The following is a 19,955-nucleotide window of genomic DNA, read 5'->3' on the forward strand; positions in this document are numbered from 1 at the left end:
CACACAAGGAAATGGGGACTAGACAGTTTCAATGCTCACTAACAGGTCTACCTGCTTGTATGTGGAGTTCCCCCAAATCAGATACTAGTGGATTTAAGTACCTGAATCCATTAGGGTCAGGTACTTAAAATTAGACCACTTCTCCTGAAGCCTCTTTGATCTTTCCAAAGCACAATTAAATCATCCTTCCAGTGGTCCCCAGGACAGAATCCATATTCTTTAGTAAACTTTGTGAGGTCCCTCTCGATCTGGTTGTCTCCTTGGACTGCAGATTCATCTTTTACTATGTTCCTTCTAGAACTGTACATTTGGACACTGTCCCCCAAGAGGGTCTTGATCTCTGATGCCACTGGATGTTGTCAGGAACTCTTCTTCTTCCTGATATGTTCTTTTCTCTGTCATCCTGTCTATTAAACTCCTACTGGTTCTTAAATCTCTTTGTAGACATCACTTCCTCCAGGACTCACCTCCATTATCTGCACCCACTAAGACTTGATTAGGGGCTTCCCCACTATACTCCTACCACACCCAGACATTTTGCCTTCTCAACACTGGACTTCCCGTATTGTAATTGCTTGCTGGCTCACTTCTCTGTATATCCATTTCTAAACTCCTTAAGGAGTTTGCCCATTATATGTGCCTGGCACATGCCTGCCATGTAGTAAAAGAACAAATAAGTATTTTTCAGATGACTTTCCCACTAATGGAACCAATGAATGAATCCACTAGGGTCAGGTACTTAAAATTAGGCTATGTCTAAACAATAACATCCTAAGAAAGAAAGAGGTATTTGTGTTAGGTCTTAAAAGTTGGGTAGGGATTTGCTAAGAGTACATGGTGGGAAGGGCACTCCAGAGAGAAGGAACTCCTTAGCCAAAGGCACAGTGGAATGAAAAATTGAAAATGCCATTTATTCTGTATTTTACCAAAGTATATGAAGTAAATAAACACATGAATACTTGTTTAAAAACCATTTATTAATTAGGTTACTTTCACTTGCATGAATCAAAAGCTCCAACTCAAAGTTGCTTAAACAACAAGAAAATGTTTTGGCTCGTGTGACTGGAAAGTTCAGAGGTAGAGGAAGCTTCAGGTTTTGATGATCCAGCCACTCAATGACCTCTTCAAGAGCCACTTTCTTTTTCCATGTTCTGGTGTCTATGGTGCTAGTTTTATACCAAGTCTGGCTCCCTTCTCATTTGAAAAAATGGCAATCTCCCACAATTGAGGCTATCAACCTTTCTTTCACATCTAACAAGGAGAGAAAGTATACCTTCTTCCTTATTTTTTTCTCGTAAAACTTCTGAGATTCACTCTGATTGTCCCTGGCCCAGGGAAGTAGAATGTGCTGAATGTGTTAAGTCGATCCGTGAATGCTCTTGGACAAAGGACAAGGCCAGCATCCTCTGTGTACATGAACTATAAAGAGAAGGAACTGGTGTCTAGATGAAAAAAGAAGTTAAGAATGACTCATGGGTCATCATTACAACTGGAAGGATGGAGTTGTCATTGCCTGAAATGGACGTGCTTTGAGAGGCACTGTTTTGAAGAGGCAGGTCAGACGGTCAGTTTTAGTCATGTCAGGTTTGAGAGGCTCATTAGACATGCAACTGGCCATGTCATACAGGCATTTGCATGTATAAGCACAGAGTTGAGGACAGAAATCTGGGTTGGACATACAAACTTTGGCATCTTCAGTCTATAGATGGCATTTTTTAAGCACTGCACTTCTCTGCAAAGAGAATAATGCAACGTTTATCACATGTGAGTGCTTAACAAATGTTTATAATATTAATTACTAAGAGGAACCTCATGGAACTTTCCTAAACATTAATGATGAATAATGAATAATAAAAATCAATGAAGAAACAGGATTACGTGCAAATTTGCTCATTTGATAAAATGAAACAGTTTAATTTTTAAAGTCAGTTAAAAACCTTTCGTTTAAAGAGATATCCATTTTCATCATAATGAAGTTGTTTCCAAGTTTGTTTAATCATTTCAAATGAATGGTTTACTCAAATTATTTCCCTATTTCTAAACTTAGTAAATTTTTTGAAATCACTACTTTTAGAACCCTAAATCATATTTTTTCTTCCCCTAAGAGATGAACACTTGTGAAAGGATATTGATAGTGTTCAGAATATATGATGTAAGATGGTGGTGGAGACAATGGCAGGGAATTGATGAATTTGTTAATTCAATAAGTGCTTAGAGGGTGTTGACAATGTGCCAATCCCTAGTCTAATATCAGAAAACTAAAGTTGAAAAGGTAGGCATATTCCCTACCCTCATGGAGTTTTCTGTCTTATCTGATGTTTCTCAGAGTGTGATCATCTGATAGAAGACAGGTGATGAATTAGTTGGCTAGCACTGCATAGCAAATCACCCCAAAACTCAGTGACTTAAAAACAATAATCATGTATTATGGTTCTGTGGGCCAACAGACATATCTGCTGACCTGAGCCAGGGCTGACTGATCTTACTTGGTCTCACTCATGTGTTGGTGGTCAGCTTGTAGGTTGGCAGAGGACTGGATGGTTTAGTAGGGCCTGTGTGCATTGGCTCTCCTCCACATGATCTCTCATCCTTTAGCATGCCAGCCTGTGCTACTGAACTGGAACTCCCAAGGGACCAAGAAAATGAGCACAAGCAAGGAAGACTGCTTGAGGCCTAAGCTCACAACTAGCAAAATATCATTTTCCCCACATTCTATTGCACAAAGCAAATCACGGGGTAAGCACAAATTCGAAGATGAGTAAATAGATTCTACTTCTTGATGGGAGGAGATAAAAGGTCATATTGCAAAAGGCATTGCTAGGGAGAGTGGTAGGGAACTGGGGCCATTTTTGTGATCAGTCTAGGTGGTTTCTCAGTTTTAGTAAAGAATGTGATGGAAACATGTCTTTCTCTTACTTTTGACAAATTTGAATTCTAAAATCTATTAATATTTCCCCAGAAATTCCTTTCCTTTCTTAAGAATTGTGGTCATATGTGGTGCAGAGGCCCTTGATATTTTGCCACAGCATCATTTCCTTGCCAGAAAACATTTCTTATGGGTGAATGTATTTTCACATCATTTGCAAGTAGTTGTTTACTTTCATGTGTTAAATGTGCATTTTATATTATTCACATGCTGTTAAGTTATATTCTCATTTTGGGACATTAAAAAAGTCGGTGGCTTCAAGTGGTTCATTGAAGTGAAAAAGCAGCACTGAAAATACTAATACAAATACAAATCTCAGAATAAGACTGTAACTGAAATAGTGGACAAAACTCATATGAAACTCTTCCCTATCAATCTTTGTATCCTGAAAGAAGTGGAAAATGTGATGTTGTTAATGGGGTTTATGGAGCAATGATCAGCTAAACTTGACCAATACTAGATTTTCATTCATTTATCCTACACAGTATCCTGTACCCTACTGCCTGTCTGCATTGCTTTTAGCCATGAATATTTGCCGTAAATGGAGTTGATGATGTTGCTCTTTTCATAATATATTCAAATAATATCTTTGTATGTTCAGATAAATAGTTGATCTGTTTCTAAAACAAGCAATAAATAATGCTTTCCAGGATGAAATCCATTAATTTTGCAATTAAAGGTAGAAATAAACCCACAGCTATAGTCATTATCCAAAATTACATTTCTTGTAGTGAAAACTGTTGCAAATCACACTGTCACACAGAAGCCTAAAAAACAAGCCAAAATCATAGTGATATCTGTTATACTCGGGGAGAAAACTAAGAATATGTGATCAGCTAACTGCCCTTATCAGATGACCACCTTAGATGTTATGTGGTATCATTAGCATACTGTTTAAAATTACTATTGCGAGAGTGCTGGAGGGATGTCTCATATTACAGTTGGATGGCCCCACTCATGTGCGGACTTGGAATTGGTTCCTGGCACGCATGGCACAAGGAAGAGTTCTTTACACATTTTTTGTCTATTTGATCACTTAATTTTCATTAAACACTGTTTTGTGAGCCATAACACAAACTGAAAACAAGGCACTGGGATCTACAGGGATAGAAACCCAACTGTGTTTTCATCAGGGAAGAGTGTGGCTGTTAAGTATAAAAAGTGGCAAAGAATTCTAAATCTCAGAGAAGAATAGCTGGTGGGTGGTCACCTAAATGCTTCATGTTCCTAATTAAATGTTGAAAGATAGAGTGAAAATGGTAACTTCAATAGAAATCTCTCTTAGCCTCCACCTAGCCAAATCATTGTTTTCACTCATGTTCTCGATTCTTACGGTCAACTTCATTCTTACCTCTGAGCCTATTGATCATCTCATCTCCTTGAAACATTTTCCTCTGTCTGTCTCCAGGACACTACGTTCCCTTGTTTCTCCTCTGTCTTCACTGGCTGCTCCTTTTCAAGTCTTCCTCATTTCCCTGTGCTTGTATCATTGCAGGGCCTTAGGGTTTAGTACTTGAATCTCATCTAATCTGGACTAATGGCTTTTTGTAAAATGGATGAACCCCAAGTTGATATTTCTTACCTGGACCTCTCTTGTCAACTGTAGAATAACTGTCTACTCTCCATCTCCACTAAGATTCTAAGTAAATATATTTCATTTTAGCCATGCCCAAAACTGAACTCTGGATCTCCACCCACAACCTACTCCACTGACATGTAGCATTCCCCATCTTAGTTAATGCAATTCCAGCTTTCCCACTGCTCAAGCCAAAATTTGGGGGTCATCCTTAACTCATCTCCATTTCCTCAATTCCCATCCAAATCCTATCAGTTCTATCTTCAAAATATATATAGAATTTGGGCAATTTTCATCATTTCATTGCTAGCATGAAAGAGTTCTGAGTCTTATTCACATGACCTATGACAATAACTAAGAGTCATGCAAAAAACATACAACAGATAATGAAAGAAGGCATGAGTGAATGAATGAATTGCCAGGATCAAAATATCAGGAGAAAGTGAATTGACAGAATTATCCACTTGTCAGCCACCCTTAACTGTATTCAATTCAATGAATCATTTCTGAGCACTTAACATGGGCCTGGCATGTAAAATTTTTTCAATTTTATTGAAGTTTATTTTACTTACAAGAAAATGCATCCAATTTAAGAGTATGGTTCAATAAGTTTTGAAAAATGAGTTTTTATCCATGTGCACAAACTCTTGAAAAATGTATCTATCCACGTGTACAATGAAACGTTTCCATTATTTCCTAAAAACTCTTCCTTAATTCACCCCCAACCCAAGCAGACACTGACCTACTCCCTGTCATTATAGATTTAGTTTTGCCTGTTCTAGAATGTCGTGTAAGGATAATAATGTGGTTTGCATAATTTATTATTGTGTTTCTTTTATTTGGTTTAAGATCCTTGAGATACCTCCATGTTGCTGCATGTATTCATAGTTCTTTTCTTTATATATGAGTAGTATTCTATTGTGTTAATATAGCATATAGCTTTTTATTCCTTCACCAGTCAGAGGACATTTACATTTTTTCTTTCTTGGGGCTACTATAAATAAAGCTGCAGTCTTAGTCTAATTTGTGTTGCTGTAACAGAATACCACAAACCGGGTAATATATAAACAATAGAAATGTATCTGGCCCATGGTTCTGTAGGCTGGAAAGTTCAAGATCAAGTGGCTGCATCTGATGAGGACATTCTTGCTGTATCCTAATGCAGTAGGGTGTGTCACATGGCAAGAGAGCATGTAAGACAGAAGAGATAGATGAACTTGTTTTCATAACAAACTTACTCTCAAAATAACAATCCCACTCCCACAATAAAGACATGAATCTATTCATGAGCGCTCTCATGACCTAATCACCTATCTGAGATTCCACATGTTGCATTGGGGATTTAAATTTCTGACACATAAACTTTCAGGGATATGTTCAAACCATAGCAACTGCTACAAGTATTTACATAAAAGTATTTATGTTGACACATGCATATTATATCTCTAGGGGAAATACCTAAATATGAAATTGCTGGTTTATATGTAAATGATTCTTTAATTTTATAGGAAACTGCCAAATTGTTTTCCAGAGTGATTGTAAATTTGACACTCCCACTAGCAGTTTATGAAAGTTCTAATTGTTCCACATGTTTAGTATTGTTGATTTTTGCCATTTTACTAGGCTATAATAGTATTTCCTTGTCATTTTATTGTGCATTTCTCTGATGACTAAAGATGTTGAGCATCTGTTTGTATGGTTATTAGCCATTCATAAATTTTTTGGGTAAAGTGATTGATTAAAATTTTTGCCATACTTTGATTAGGTTGTTTTATTAAGTGGTAAGAGTATTTTTCATAGTCTGAATACAAGTCCTTCGTTAATATGTTTATTGCAGACACTTTTTTCCCAGTCTGGATCTTGCCTTTTATTTCCTTAACAATGTGTTTTGAAGACTAAAGTTTTATGTTCATAAAACTCAGTTTATCATACTTTCATAAAGTAGACTTTATATCCTGCTTAAGAAATCTTTGTCTACTTTAAGATAGCAAAGATTTTCTCTCACATTTTCTATTAGGTTTTAATTTTACTTTTTACATTTAGACCTGTGACTTTCAGCACTTCAAAAAGCTATTCCATTGTCTTCTGTCTCCATTGAGAAGTCTGAAGTCATTCTTCTTTTTCCTATAGGTAATGTATCCTTTTGTCTCTCTGTCATACCTTGATAATTTTTTTTCTTCACTGGACTTAGAAATTTTACGATTTTTCCCTTTGTGCACTTTTCATTGGATTTGTCCTGTTTTTGAATTGTCCAACTTCTTGGTTATGGTTTTCATATGCCTTCGGTTGTTCGTTTATTCATTCAACAGGAATGAAGGCCAATGTACCAACCACTGGGGAAGATGCTAACATGTCACCATGAGGCCCAGAAAATTCCAGATTTCTCTGAAGATTCGCAAATGATGATGATGGTCTCAAGGTGGGGGGATTCAGAGGGAAGGCTTTCTTCAAGGGAACAGGATTACCAATCTAATCAGGACTGAGACATGATGGATAGTGTGGGAATTTGCCACAGTTCCTATCCACTGACACTCCTCCCTTGTCTCTTATGCATTCTTTCTTTATTTTAACAATACCCTGCCAAACTTTCTGGAATTTTTCTTATACACAAATAATTTTGTTGCTTTTCTCTGCACCTGTAAACTCGAGCAGGGGACTAAATTATGTTTGATAACTTTTGACCTACAAACATGGCAGTTTCAATGATTCAACCCATATCTATGATAGTGTCAAGCTAAATGGTTCTGGTCTTGTAAATTATAGTATCATTTTGTTGTCTTTTAAAAATTTATTGGAAGCAATATATCACAAATCATCTTGGTTCCTTCTATCAAACATTCCCACTTCAGATTTTTTTTTCTAGACCATTTTTTTCAAGTTGAATCATATTTTCCTCTCTTCTTGATAATTCCATCAGATGGTGGGATGGTTGATTCCTCCTCTATGTTCTTGGCTGGACCTTCCCATCCCCATTCCTGCTGTTAGGTTGTTTATTCTTTCCTCCATGATACTACTGAGAAATAAATTAGTTCTACAGGAATATCAAAATAACATAGCAACTGCTTTTCTAAAAGGAATAAACTCTCTTGAGGGATTGCTTCTATTTCACTGTTTTTGAGGAAAAAGCAAGGTTATACAAAAACTCCAGGAGCTGATAGGCTGTTGGTATTTATTGTTAACACTATTGTCATCAAATCTGTAAAAACAATGCCCACAGACCTGCACAGAGAATTGTAAGCTAAAAAGGGGCAGAGAAACTAGGACCTTCACTACAATGAAATTACAGTGATTCTTAGCATTACATAATCACATATCTACCGCCTTTCTCATCTTCCCACTGCTGTGGGAAACATTGCCTATTCCTCCAACCTTAGTTTATCCATGACAAAAATTAGAAATACATCCTCTGAAGTTCCTCTCTTTGTATACCACCTTTCCATGGTACTCCTTAAAAACATAGGCTTTACCTATAGAAGGACCTTTCGTTGCTATCTGGTTGTGTACGGAACCTGTCAGAACTGCCACGGTGAGTCAGGAACATGTTTTCCAGGCCTAAATTTATCAGAATTTACCCGTTTTTCCAGAGAGGGCTAAATGAACTTGAATTAAGCCAATCTTGAAAAAAGAAAAAAAATACTTAGCCAGACTCAATCATGTTTTTAACTTCATGTAGATGCTGCTACTATGGACCTTTTCACTGCTGCTGGGAGCAGTAGCAGGTAGGAAAAAATATTAATATGGAGCTGGGAAAGATTCACTGTTCAATGCTGTCAAGGGGGCTATCACAACTGAATTCAAGCCATGATGTGAATGAGGAGTAAAGAGAGGGAGATGCATGGCTAGCAGGACAGGTGCTTGAAGTAGGGTTGTCAGCTACAATCTAAGATGCCTAGTTAAATTTGCATTTCAGACAAATGGCAAATATTTTCCGTAAACATGTGATATATTTATATTAAACATGTTATTGCTTATTTGAAATTCAAATATATACATATATATATATATACAAGTTAAATATGACTATGTTTATTGTTGCTGTTGTTGAATCTAGCCACTCTATCTTGGGGTCAAGTGAGGGGTTTGAACCCTGGTTCTGCCACCTACAACTTTATTACCCTGAGCAAAATCATTAACCCCTCTGTGCTTTGGAATCTTTGTCTGTAAAATGTAAAGAATAGGATTCTCCCTCTCCTAGGATTATTTTGATAATTAGGTCAGATTGGTAAATCATCTTGCCTGGCACCTGGCACATGGTAAGATTTTTGAAAAAAGTAGCCCCTGCAGCAGCTACTACTCTTACTCCTACCATTAATCTAGATTTATCCTTCTCAGGAAAGAGAACCCTTTTTTGGATTGTTTCTTTCTGGAGTGACATTCAGGCCTAGAGTTGTGTTAAACCATGGACTTTTGGTTTGGTTATTTGTGAACAGCTTCTTCATCACAGGAATGGAGGTGACCTTCAGTACAGCGAGAATGGAAATATATGGGTTTTGTGGCCTTAAGCTCTCCATTCAATGCCCAAAGTTAGATGGGCCCAAAGCCCAAAGTGCCAACGACCCAAAGCAAACAAAAAACTTTGAGTTTAGAGGCCAAAAGGAGTCTCAGGTTGGAACTGGCCAGAGACACAAGAGAAGTGAGGTGATCTTATATGGTAAATTTTAGGGACAGTAGCCTGTATGTAACAGTGGCATTTGGTGTTTGGCTAAGACAGTGTTTGAGGAAGCAGAGGGAAAAAATCTGCCACAAAAACGTAATTTAACTCACTTTTTGGCAGAGAAGCTATTAAAAAGAGTGTTCCGGTGAAACTAATATTCTTGAAACATATCTAGGAGATTGTAGGAATAGAAGTCTGCTACCCAAGACTTGGCTGCTTCAGCAATGATGCCCCATGGTCAGAAATTATGGAAAGACCTTTCAAAATATTTCCCTGGTTCCAGAAGATGTCAATATCTATTCCCTTCCATACACCAACGAGAACCCAAACAACTTCCAAATATAAATGCTTATTGTTTCAGGACAAAGTTTCATCTCTTTTATGTAATAAAGATACTAAATATTCACATCTTCTAAAGAGAATAAATCAGATAATGGTATTTGAAATTTTAGAACAGTGATCTGAACTGTTATTTTATGTAACTTTTTACAGAAAATTCTTTAGCTTTATATTATTTTTGTTCTACTTCTGTGGTACTATTTAACAAATATTCTAAATATGAGGAGATTTATATATACATATTTTACTATATATATATGTATGTATATATATGTAGCATATATAGTAAAATTTCCCAACATTATACGTTTATACAATCTCCCAATTATATATATGTATCTCTGTATTAGATGAATAAAGTACAGATATATATATATATATAAATACACACATACACACACACACACACACACACACACACACATACACAGAAATACACAAAGCCTTCCATTGGGTGAAGAGAAGATACTTACCACCAAGATTGTAACAGATATATTATTCTAACTTGGAACAATTGCAAATATGCTGTGATGACTGGAAATAGCAGCATAGTGATGAATCAGAGTAGTATGGTTGTAATGGGCAAATCATGACTCTGAAGGTTCCTGTATCCTAGCAGTCTTTTACTTACCACCTTCCTCCATGTACAAATGGTTCTGTTGGCTACTATAAGAAAGTGACATGAAACACTTTTCTGCCTAACTGGGATTTTAGGTTGCAGATTTATCAACTATCAGGCATTTCCTGGGTCCCAGCAGAGGTTATTTAATAACTAATACAGAGATGTTTCACAATTTCAGCCGAAGTTCCTGCCATACTGATGCAATACAGCATGGCATGTCCCAGGCCCCTGTTTTTCACTGCTTTTTTTTTTTTTTTTTTTTTGACACAGGGTCTCACTCTTATGCACAGGCTGGAGTGCAGTGCCGCAATCAAAGCTAACTGCAGCCCGAACTCCTGGGCTCAAGGGATCCTCCAACCTCAGCCTCTCAAGTAGCTGAGGCTACAGGTACATACCACCATACCTACTTAATTTTTAAATTTTTCATTTTTTTAAGACACTTTCCTTATGTTGCCCCAGGTTGTCGTGAACTCCTGGTCTTGAGGGATATTCTCCCATAGCTGGGATTACAGGCAGGAGCCATCACACCTGGCTCTCTTTCATTACTTTCCAATTTTCATGTGAACCTCTAAGAGATCTCATCTTGCCTGAATGAATTATTTTCCTTGATTTTCGCTTGCTACTCTTTGAACTCCTCTGGTGGCAATAACTTGGAAAACTGTGTAGGTTTTCATTCTGGGCTTCTGTTGTTTCAACTGCAGTGATCCTATTTTCTTTAATTTGCCTTTGGCTATGTGCCTGTTATAAAGAATGAAAAGAAAGAAAATCAAATAGAATAAATTTTGCTAATAACTGCTAGTGCTTGAGGAACATTATTATTGATTCATTTATTCAAGTATTTATTCATGTATTCATCAAATTTATTTGACCTACTGTGGCACCAAGGGAGTAGTCCTTTCTTCAGGTGTCAAGAAGAAAGACACAAAGGTCCTCCCAAGCCCATACAATTTCAGGTTTGCCTGTGGCTAAAATCCAAGGGTGGAATGAGTCAACTCCAGAGCAAATCCATTGATCCCGAAAACAGATTCGCACCCTAGAGTCCATACATTTCCCAAGTTTAAACACAAGCAGTAAAACCAGAACTTGTCTTCAAAAATAGTTTAAAGCTGATGATTACTGGAGGTAGTAATATATTTTTATACAACAGTAAAAAAGAAAATGTGATTCTTAGCTCAAAAGGAATATAGTTTTCTTAGATAGTAAATACAATTTATTTCTAAGATCCCAGAAGCAGTTGTGTTTGATTGTATTTGGATTGGCTTTGACAACAGTGTTGTATTTAGATGAAGAAACAAGGAGATTAAACTACAAGAATAAAGGTCCTAGATCTCTGTCCTGATTCCTTAGCCAACCATGACATCAGGAAAATCAAATTCGGTCCAGGATAAATCAGAAGTGCTGTGCCCTATGCACACTTTTATTTTGCCATCCAAGAGTAGCCAAACTGGATTCAAGACAATCATCTCCTTGCTTTGAATATTTCCTGCTGTAAAATGGAAAAGTTGGAGATCATTTCCAAGATTGCTTTATCATTTCCAAATTCTTTTTGGAAAAAACTGAGGATATGTATAAACACATAGTCAAATAAATAAAACTCCTGCCCAAACATTCATGAAACTCTATGAAACAAACATTCATGAAACAAAGATTTATAATAACCTTATGAAACAAACCAACTAAAATTGAATGGATCAAAAAATGAGCCAGACCAAAAAATCTACCCATTTTAACTAAACCAACTGTTTCTTCTGTTTATTTATGTGGTACAAAAAGCCTTAGCAGCTACACAGACTCCTCCCTGTTCAGCCAGTAGTAGCAATTCTATTACCCAGCATCCTATGACTGGATTAAATTAAAGGAGGAAGTGAGAAAAAGTGGGTCTAGAAGTCTGACTTTATAAGAAAGACCATTAGTACAATTTGAACAATATGTTGCCTTAGAAATATTGCTGAAGTTAGCCACCTGGTGGACTAAAGGATTCCTTAGGTCATGTGAAGATCTGGTCTTGGCATGACAGATGCAACATTCCACAGATGCTATTTATTGTGAAATTCTAAGTACAGCATTATCTTGACAGCAAAAAAGGTAGACATAAGCAAGGGAAAAAAAAAGAAGTGGGAATCTCATTATGGTAGGGAATCTTGCTCTGATGGCTTGGAAAAGCTGTCTACAGCATTAAGTCATCAACTTCTCATTCTGGTTTGCAGTCTCAACACCTGTAGTTATGACATCAGGTAATTTGGTGAGCTCTCTGTGTGGCCCAAACATCAGGCAAGAGGTTTAGCCTTTCAAGTGTACATTGAGTTGTCCAGCTTCAGCCTGGGGGGGCTTTAGGAACAGAACAGTTCTTGTTCTTGGTTGGAGAGTCATAACTAGATATTGGAGGAAACTAGAGAAATTCAATATCCAGTCTAATCTACATGTAGATAATAAAAACTCGAAAACAATGCACAGTGCTGCAATCCAGTGACAGGTATAGTATGGTTTTCCTTCTAAATAATGATGTTTCCTTCTACAGTCACCCCGTTCCTACTAAACATAATCAGAATATGACTAATATGCTTGCAAAATAAGTTTAGCCTCATCTAACATGCCTAACTATGTATGTAAGTGCAGCAAGAATGGTGATTGAGCACATAGGCTCTTTTCCTGTTAACAATGAGAGCAGATTCTTATCAAACTTATGCAAAACCATTATTGCCATAAAAACAAGAAGACTTAAAAAGCATTTTCAAATTCTGGAGGGATCAGGTGTGGAAGAAAAGTAAATGTTTCCATTTTTGTTCACAAAAGTATACTTCACTAAATTGCTAAAAGCCATAGATAGCCTAAAAGAACAAAAAAGTGTCCTTAATCTGGAAACAAGAACATTGAAAAAGTCAGCATATTTTCAAAAAAAAAGTCATAAAAATATTATACTCATCAGTTCATCTAGTCTCATGTAGTTAATTCTTGTTCTGCTTGATCTTGGAACAGCAGTTTCATGAAGACACTAGCTTATCAAAGTCTGCAAAGACTTACCCAGTCCATGGATATGATCTTAGAGTTATCAGCGTATACTTGTCAAAGTACTTTCCATGAATCTTCGTAAAGATGAAGTGCTATAAGGTTATAGTTGCTTGCAAAAAGCTGTCAGAAAGCAATTAACTGGAAAAGGACAGCGGCTCATTCCTCTAATCCCTGCACTTTGGGAGGCCGAGACAGGCAGATCCCTTGAGGCCAGGAGTTTGAGACCAGCCTGGCCAACATGGCAAAATCCTGTCTCTACTAAAAATACAAAAACTAGCCAGGCATGGTGGAATGAGCTTGTAGTCTCAGTTACTTGGGAGGCTGAGGCAGGTGATTCACTTGAACCTGAGAGGTGGAGGCTGCAGTGAACTGAGATCGCATCACTGCACTCCATCCTGGGTGACAGAGCAAGATTCTGTCTCAAAAAGAAAAAAAAAGAAAAAGAAAAAACAATTAACTCTCTGAGTAACAGAACTTAAAATGGCAGTCATTAAAAGTTGAGAATTAATTATAATAGTGACACAATTCACAAGGAAATGTGATTGTTTTGTAGCATGTAACACTTTAACATAATAACCAAAATTACAGCTGCTAACATATTAGATTTCTAAGAATTTATTAGTTTGTGGGACACATATTAACAATACATTTATACAAATATAACTCAGAGAAGGTTAAATATAATTTCTTATTTACAATGCTTCCCATATAATTTAACATATTTAGTAAGCCTAATTGGTTTAATATCTCTCTTCCTTTGAGAAGCTCCAGGGACCCTCTAGTATGTCCCAAAGTTATTCTGAGATCAAAAAGTTAGAATTCCAGAAGTTTGTGAAAAATGTCAAAAGGCTTAAAACATTTTCTTGGCAGGGCACGGTGGCTCACGCCTGTAATCCCAGCACTTTGGGAGGCCGAGGCGGGTGGATCACAAGGTTAAGAGATCTAGACCATTCTGGTCAACAAGGTGAAACCCCGTCTCTACTAAAAATACAAAAATTAGCTGGGCATGGTGGCGCGTGTCTGTAATCCCAGCTACTCAGGAGGCTGAGGCAGAAGAATTGCTTGAACCCAGGAGGCGGAGGTTGCGGCGAGCCAAGATCGCGCCATTGCGCTCCAGCCTGGGTAACAAGAGTGAAACTCCATCTCAAAAAGAAAAAAAAAAATTCTTAAATAGGATCTTGGTCACTATAAAACAATTAAAGATAAGCACAGAAAAGTTAACACAGTTTCTAAAAGTTACATAGTTTCAAAGATACGCAGTTGCATAGTTTCTATAAGTTGCATAGTTTCTACATAACTTTCTTCTAAAAAGTTACATAGTTTCTTAATATTAACTCTGTTAATATTAAGAAGACTCAATTTCCTTAAGAAATCAAAAGACCTAAAAAATACAACATAAAGCACAAGAGGTTGTCCTAGTATAACACTGAATCTGTTCTTATTTAGACAGATCACTTAGAGCAGCAGTTGGGGGGGGGGGGGGGGGGCGGGGACAGTTCATAGTCTCTTAATGGAGACCATTAAGAAATAGAGCAGTCCACACATGTAATCCTAGCACTTTGAAAGGCGAAGGTGGGCAGATCATCTGAGGTCAGGAGTTCAAGACCAGCCTGACCAACATGGAGAAACCCCGTCTCTACTAAAAATACAAAATTAGCCAGGCATGGTGGTGCATGCCTGTAATTCCAGCTACTCGCGAGGCTGAAGCAGGAGAATAGCTTGAACTCAGGAGGGAGAGGTGGTGGTGAGCCAAGATCACGCCATTGCACTCTAGCCTGGGTGACAAGAGTGAAACTTCATTTCAAAAAAGAAAAAAGAAAAGAAATAGAGCAGACAAAATTTTTTTTTATGCCTTGACTCCATATGGATAGCTCTGAGAAAGAAGGAAATTTGCTTCACGGGAGAGCTAACCGTAATATAAACAGTTCACCTTTTTTTTTTTTTTTTTTTTTTTAACTTTCAGGGTGGAATAGTAACTAAGCAAAACGGTTAGCAGATTACTTTACAAAAAAAATTAGTTGCTTCAGCTTTTCATTTGCCATTTATAAAGAGTCTTTTAAAAGAGGTAATAGAGAATGTTTTGAAATCATTTTAGAAGCTTCTTCACATCAATCAAAATAGGCAACCCTGGGTGTGCCAAATTCAGGAGCCCTTATTTTTAAGTGTACTTCTTAAAGGAACAGTCTTGCTCATCTGGAACATTCCATCTATGGACACTATAATTGGTAATTACTAAATCACAATGTAGTTACTAAATAATCTTTAATAAAATGTTATCATTTTTGCAAGTATTTGCAACTGCTGAAGTCTAATACTTATACGTGTAAAAGGCAGGCATAGGCAGGTGGAGTTCTCAGTTCTTTTGAAATTAAGGATCCCATTTTTACATTGAATCTTGGGTCTTCAGAGCTGAGATAAAAGCCTAGGAGGGAAATGCCACAGAGTTGGGTCCTGTAAAGTTTTTACAGTGTACCTTGTCTCACAGACATTTTCTTAAGGCTAGCAGCTGTCCTGGTATCAGACTAACCCATTCTGTGACCAGCTTATCCTAACATAGGAGTCTTATGTTTTTGTTGTTGTTGCTCTAATATGTCTTAAGTGCCCAATCTATGCTGTATTAGGCCATTCATGTGTTGCTATAAAGAAATATCTGAAACTGGCTAATTTGTAAGAAAAGGGGTTTAATTGGCCTATAGTTCTGCAGGCTGTACAGGAAGCATAGTGCCAGCATCTGCTCAGCTTCTAGGGAGGCCTCAGGAGGCTTCCAATCATGGCAGAAAGGGAAGGGCGAGCAGGCATCTCACATGGCAGGAGCAGGAGCAAGAGGGAGAAAGTGGAGGGAGGGAGGTGCCACACACTTTTAAACAACCAAATCTTGCAAGAACTCACTCACTATCATGAGGACAGCACCAAGAGGATGGCGCTAAACCATTCACGAGGAATCCTCCCCCATGATCCAATCACCTCCCATCAGGACCCACCCCCAATATTGGAGATTACAATTCAACATGAGATTTTGGCAGGGACAAATTACCAAGCTATATCACATGCCCACTGGTTAAGTTGTGGCTTTGACTCTGAGATCCCCTTGAGCAGCTTAGCCAATGATTTTCCTTACTCAGCTCCCAAGAAGAGAAGAAATGAAGAGGAGAGAAGCTGACTAGGCACAGTGAATGTGCATGTAATCCCAGTGACTAAGGAGGTTGAGACAAAGGATTGCTGGAGCCCAAGAGTTCAAGTCTCCCACAGGCTGTGACTGCAATACCACACTCCAGCCTAGGCAACAGAGCAAGACCCTGTCTCTAAAATAGAAAAATTAGAAAAAAAAGAAAATCCAAATCCCTGTGGATTCTAAAAGATTCAAACTGTATATTAGTCAGTTCATGATGCCATAATAAAATACAATAATCTGAGCAGCTTCAATGACAGACATTCATTATTTCACAGTTCTGGAAGCTGGAAGTCCAAGATCCATGTGTCAGCCTAGCCAGTTTCTGGTAAGGCCTCTCTTCCTGGCTTGCAGTTGGCAGCTGTATTAGTCTGCATTCATGTTGCTGATAATGACATACCTGAGACTGGGTAATTTATAAAGAAAAAGAGGTTTAATGGATTCACAGTTCCACATGGCTAGGGAGATCTCATAAACATGGTGTAAGACAAAAGGCATGGTGTCAGGCAAGAGTGAATGAGAGCCAAGCAAAGGGGAAACCCCTTATAAAACCATCAGATCCCAAGAGACTTATTCACTACCACAGAACAGTATAGGAGAAACCGCCCCCATTGTCTCCCACTGGGTCCCTCCCACAACACATGGAAATTATGGGAGCTACAATTCAAGATGAGATTGGGATGGGGACACAGCCAAACTATATCAGCTATCTTCTAGATGTGTGCTCACATGGCCTTTCCTCAATGAGTGCTCACAGAGAGATAGACACCAGACTCCCTGGTCCCTCTTCCTATAAGGACATTAATCCTTAAATCAGGACCTAATCCTTAGGGCCAATTTAACCTTAATTACTTCCTTAGAGGCCCCATATCTAAATATAGTTACATTGAGGTTTATGGCTCCACTATAGGAATTTTAGGAGAGCACAAACATTCAACCTATAATGAACTGATAGTATCTGCTCTCAAGCAAACCTATCATCTCTCAACTTCTGCCTCCAGGGCTTTTCCAAAGCCACAGGCCATGCACAAGTGAGATCTGAAAGCGAAGGATTAATAATTCCTCCAGGGCAACCCAGACAACCCAGAAGATGGGAAGGTGGGAGCTGGGGAGAAGTGGTCCCTCAGTCTCCCATCCCATGAACAATTCTGATACATTCTGTATGTGTTTCAGGGATCCTGGCACAATCAAACTCCAATAGCACTTTCTTCCTTCCCTTACTCTCCCCACTTCCTTTACTCCTGCTTGCTGGGGTCTCTTCCCAAATAAGCTTTCTGTACCCAAGCCCTTGTTTCAGATTTTGTGTTCAGGGGAGACTAAAATAAAGCCAGCAAGCAGGCACAGAGGGAACACTGAGTCCAAAAGTATGATGGCTTGAGGGTATGGTGTGTTTGGCAAACTCCACAGTTCGTTGTGGCTTCTGGGCAGTATTTGGAGAAGAGAGTTGTAGGAGACAAGACTAGGATGGGCCTTGAGGAAGCATTCATACCTTCAGCAAACACGTGTTGAGCACCTACCATATGTGAGGCACTCTGCTAGGCACTGGAGACACAAATAAGAGAGAGAGAGGAAAAAAAAGACCCAATTCCTGGTCTTCAAGGTCTGTGGCAGCCAGATGATGAGGACTTCCTCATGGATGAGCAAAGGTCCCAAAAAGTGGCTTCACCCAAGTTTTTGGTTTAAATCAACCATTTTGATACTTGCACGAAGAGTAAGTTCTGATCATTTCCTTATCTAATCACTATTCAAGTTTGAAGACCTTCACAACACCCAGATTCTGAAGGCTGGAGGTTTTTCTGGAAATGCCAAGGACTCCCCTACAGGGGAGTGCAGACTTTTGGGCCAAATGACACCAGGGTTTGTCTGGCCTCAGTGGTATCTACCAACGGTCATCAAGGACTTTGAGAAGTCTAGGTGAAACTCAGAAGTTGAGTTCACTTCCCACAAACAAATATCTCTAATAAAAGAAAAAGAAAGAAGTCTGTAGCTGACTGATGAGTCAAGGTCTTGTACCCCACTTCCCTTACAACACATGGAGGGAGAGTCTGCCAGTTCACGGAATATTTAGAAACATAGTTCAATGTAATACAGTCTGAGTCTAGGCTCTGGAAGAGATTTAAAAACCAGCTTTCTCAGCACAAAAATTTCTCTAAAATTAAGGGGCTCTGAGAACCCTCTTTGAACCAAACTCCATCATTTCCCCAGAATTTATAAGATTGTTTTGTCTTGCAAAGTAAGGTATCTAAATGTTCTGAGCTTAAAACTGAAGGAGCAAACAAGAACAGAGCTGATTGCCTGAAGAAAAGCAGATATTTCGGTTACATCTACACACGTGTATATAACAGATTATACAGCTGGTGACTTCACTCTTTACTTTTGTAACCTTCAATGAGTCATACGTCTTGAATACATGAGAGCTGTCTGGTAGAAATGAAGTCATAGTTTCAAAAGGAGATCCACAGATTTGTATGTATATAAATCCTTATTTGTGATCCTGAAACTGACTGGGATGTAAGTTCATTCAAAATATTCCAGTTGTTGTTGTTTGAAAGCCTCACTCAGAAATCTTTCCATCTGGTGTGGAATGCATAAATTGTTCTGACAGCCTCTGAAGGAGAAGCAGCTTGAACCTCAGCCTCGCTAGAGGCTTAGTCTACTTAAATCCCCTGGAGCATTTTAACAGGAGCCAGTGCATTCTAGCACTGTGTATATTGACTGATGCAGGAAGTTTCTTCATTGTCTTAGGAAAGGGTACGCTCAAACCTGATGCTGTGTGCTGATGAACAGTAACAGTGAGTGTGACAGGAACTGCTCTCTCTGAATCCCAGGACTAGCTTGGGATCCTGTATGGGTAGCTACTGCTGCATAACTATCCCCAATTCAGTGGCTCAAAGCAGTAAGCATTTATCAGTGCTCATAAATCTGAGTTTGCTGGGTGGTTCTTCTGGTCTTGGCTGGATTTACTCATGCTTCTGTGGCTAGAATGGGTTGAGTAGACAGTGCCACTAATCTTGACTGAGTCTTTTACATACTTGGGGGCCAGCTGGCTTTGAGTTGTTCAAAGATGTTGCTGTTACCACATTTAATGACCAAATCAAGTCATACAACATCTAGCCCAGATTCAAGGGGTGGAGAAATAAACTCCACTTCTTGATGGAAGGAGCTGCAAGATCACATTGCAAAGGGTGTGGGTAAAGGAGGAAGGGATGAAGAACTGTGAGCACCTTCACAATCCATCACTAAGTCTAACCTGTTTCTCCATCCTGGGGAAGCCTGGAAGTGGGAGGAAACAGGTCAGGAGCCAAGGGTGTTTTCACATTTTCCCTTTTGACTCATTCTGTGCATCCCTCTTGTTCTACACAGTTGACATCCAACGAAGAATGCCGATCACTAGATCAGCACAACTGAATATTCAACAACTCCTTATTCACTCTGTACTGCCTGAATGCAAATCTTACCTCATCACTCATTAATTGTGTAACTTTTTAGGCAATTTACTTATCTCTCTGTGCTTCAGTTTCCACATGTACAAAGAGAGGCTTATGGGGTTGTTTTAAGACTAATTAGCTAACACATGGAAGGTGCTTGCAATTCTGACCGTACTTGGTAAGCCTCCCTGTTGGCAGCTATTCTTTACGATTCCAGGAGTCCTTTCCATTT

General features: G+C 38.5%; 1 protein-coding gene across 1 annotated transcript in view; it reads left to right on the top strand.

The window, feature by feature from the left end:
- The first annotated feature begins 8,175 nt into the window (after positions 1-8,175).
- The window catches only part of PNLIPRP1 (pancreatic lipase related protein 1), a 29,500-nt gene continuing 17,720 nt past the window's right edge, over positions 8,176-19,955 (top strand). Inside the window, exon 1 of the mRNA XM_010332634.2 lies at positions 8,176-8,221. Within this exon, the coding sequence (XP_010330936.1) occupies positions 8,176-8,221 (46 nt within the window). The remainder of the gene's footprint in view (positions 8,222-19,955) is intronic.

This window comes from Saimiri boliviensis, chromosome 12, assembly GCF_048565385.1.
Source record: "Saimiri boliviensis isolate mSaiBol1 chromosome 12, mSaiBol1.pri, whole genome shotgun sequence".
Classification (NCBI taxonomy): domain Eukaryota; kingdom Metazoa; phylum Chordata; class Mammalia; order Primates; family Cebidae; genus Saimiri; species Saimiri boliviensis.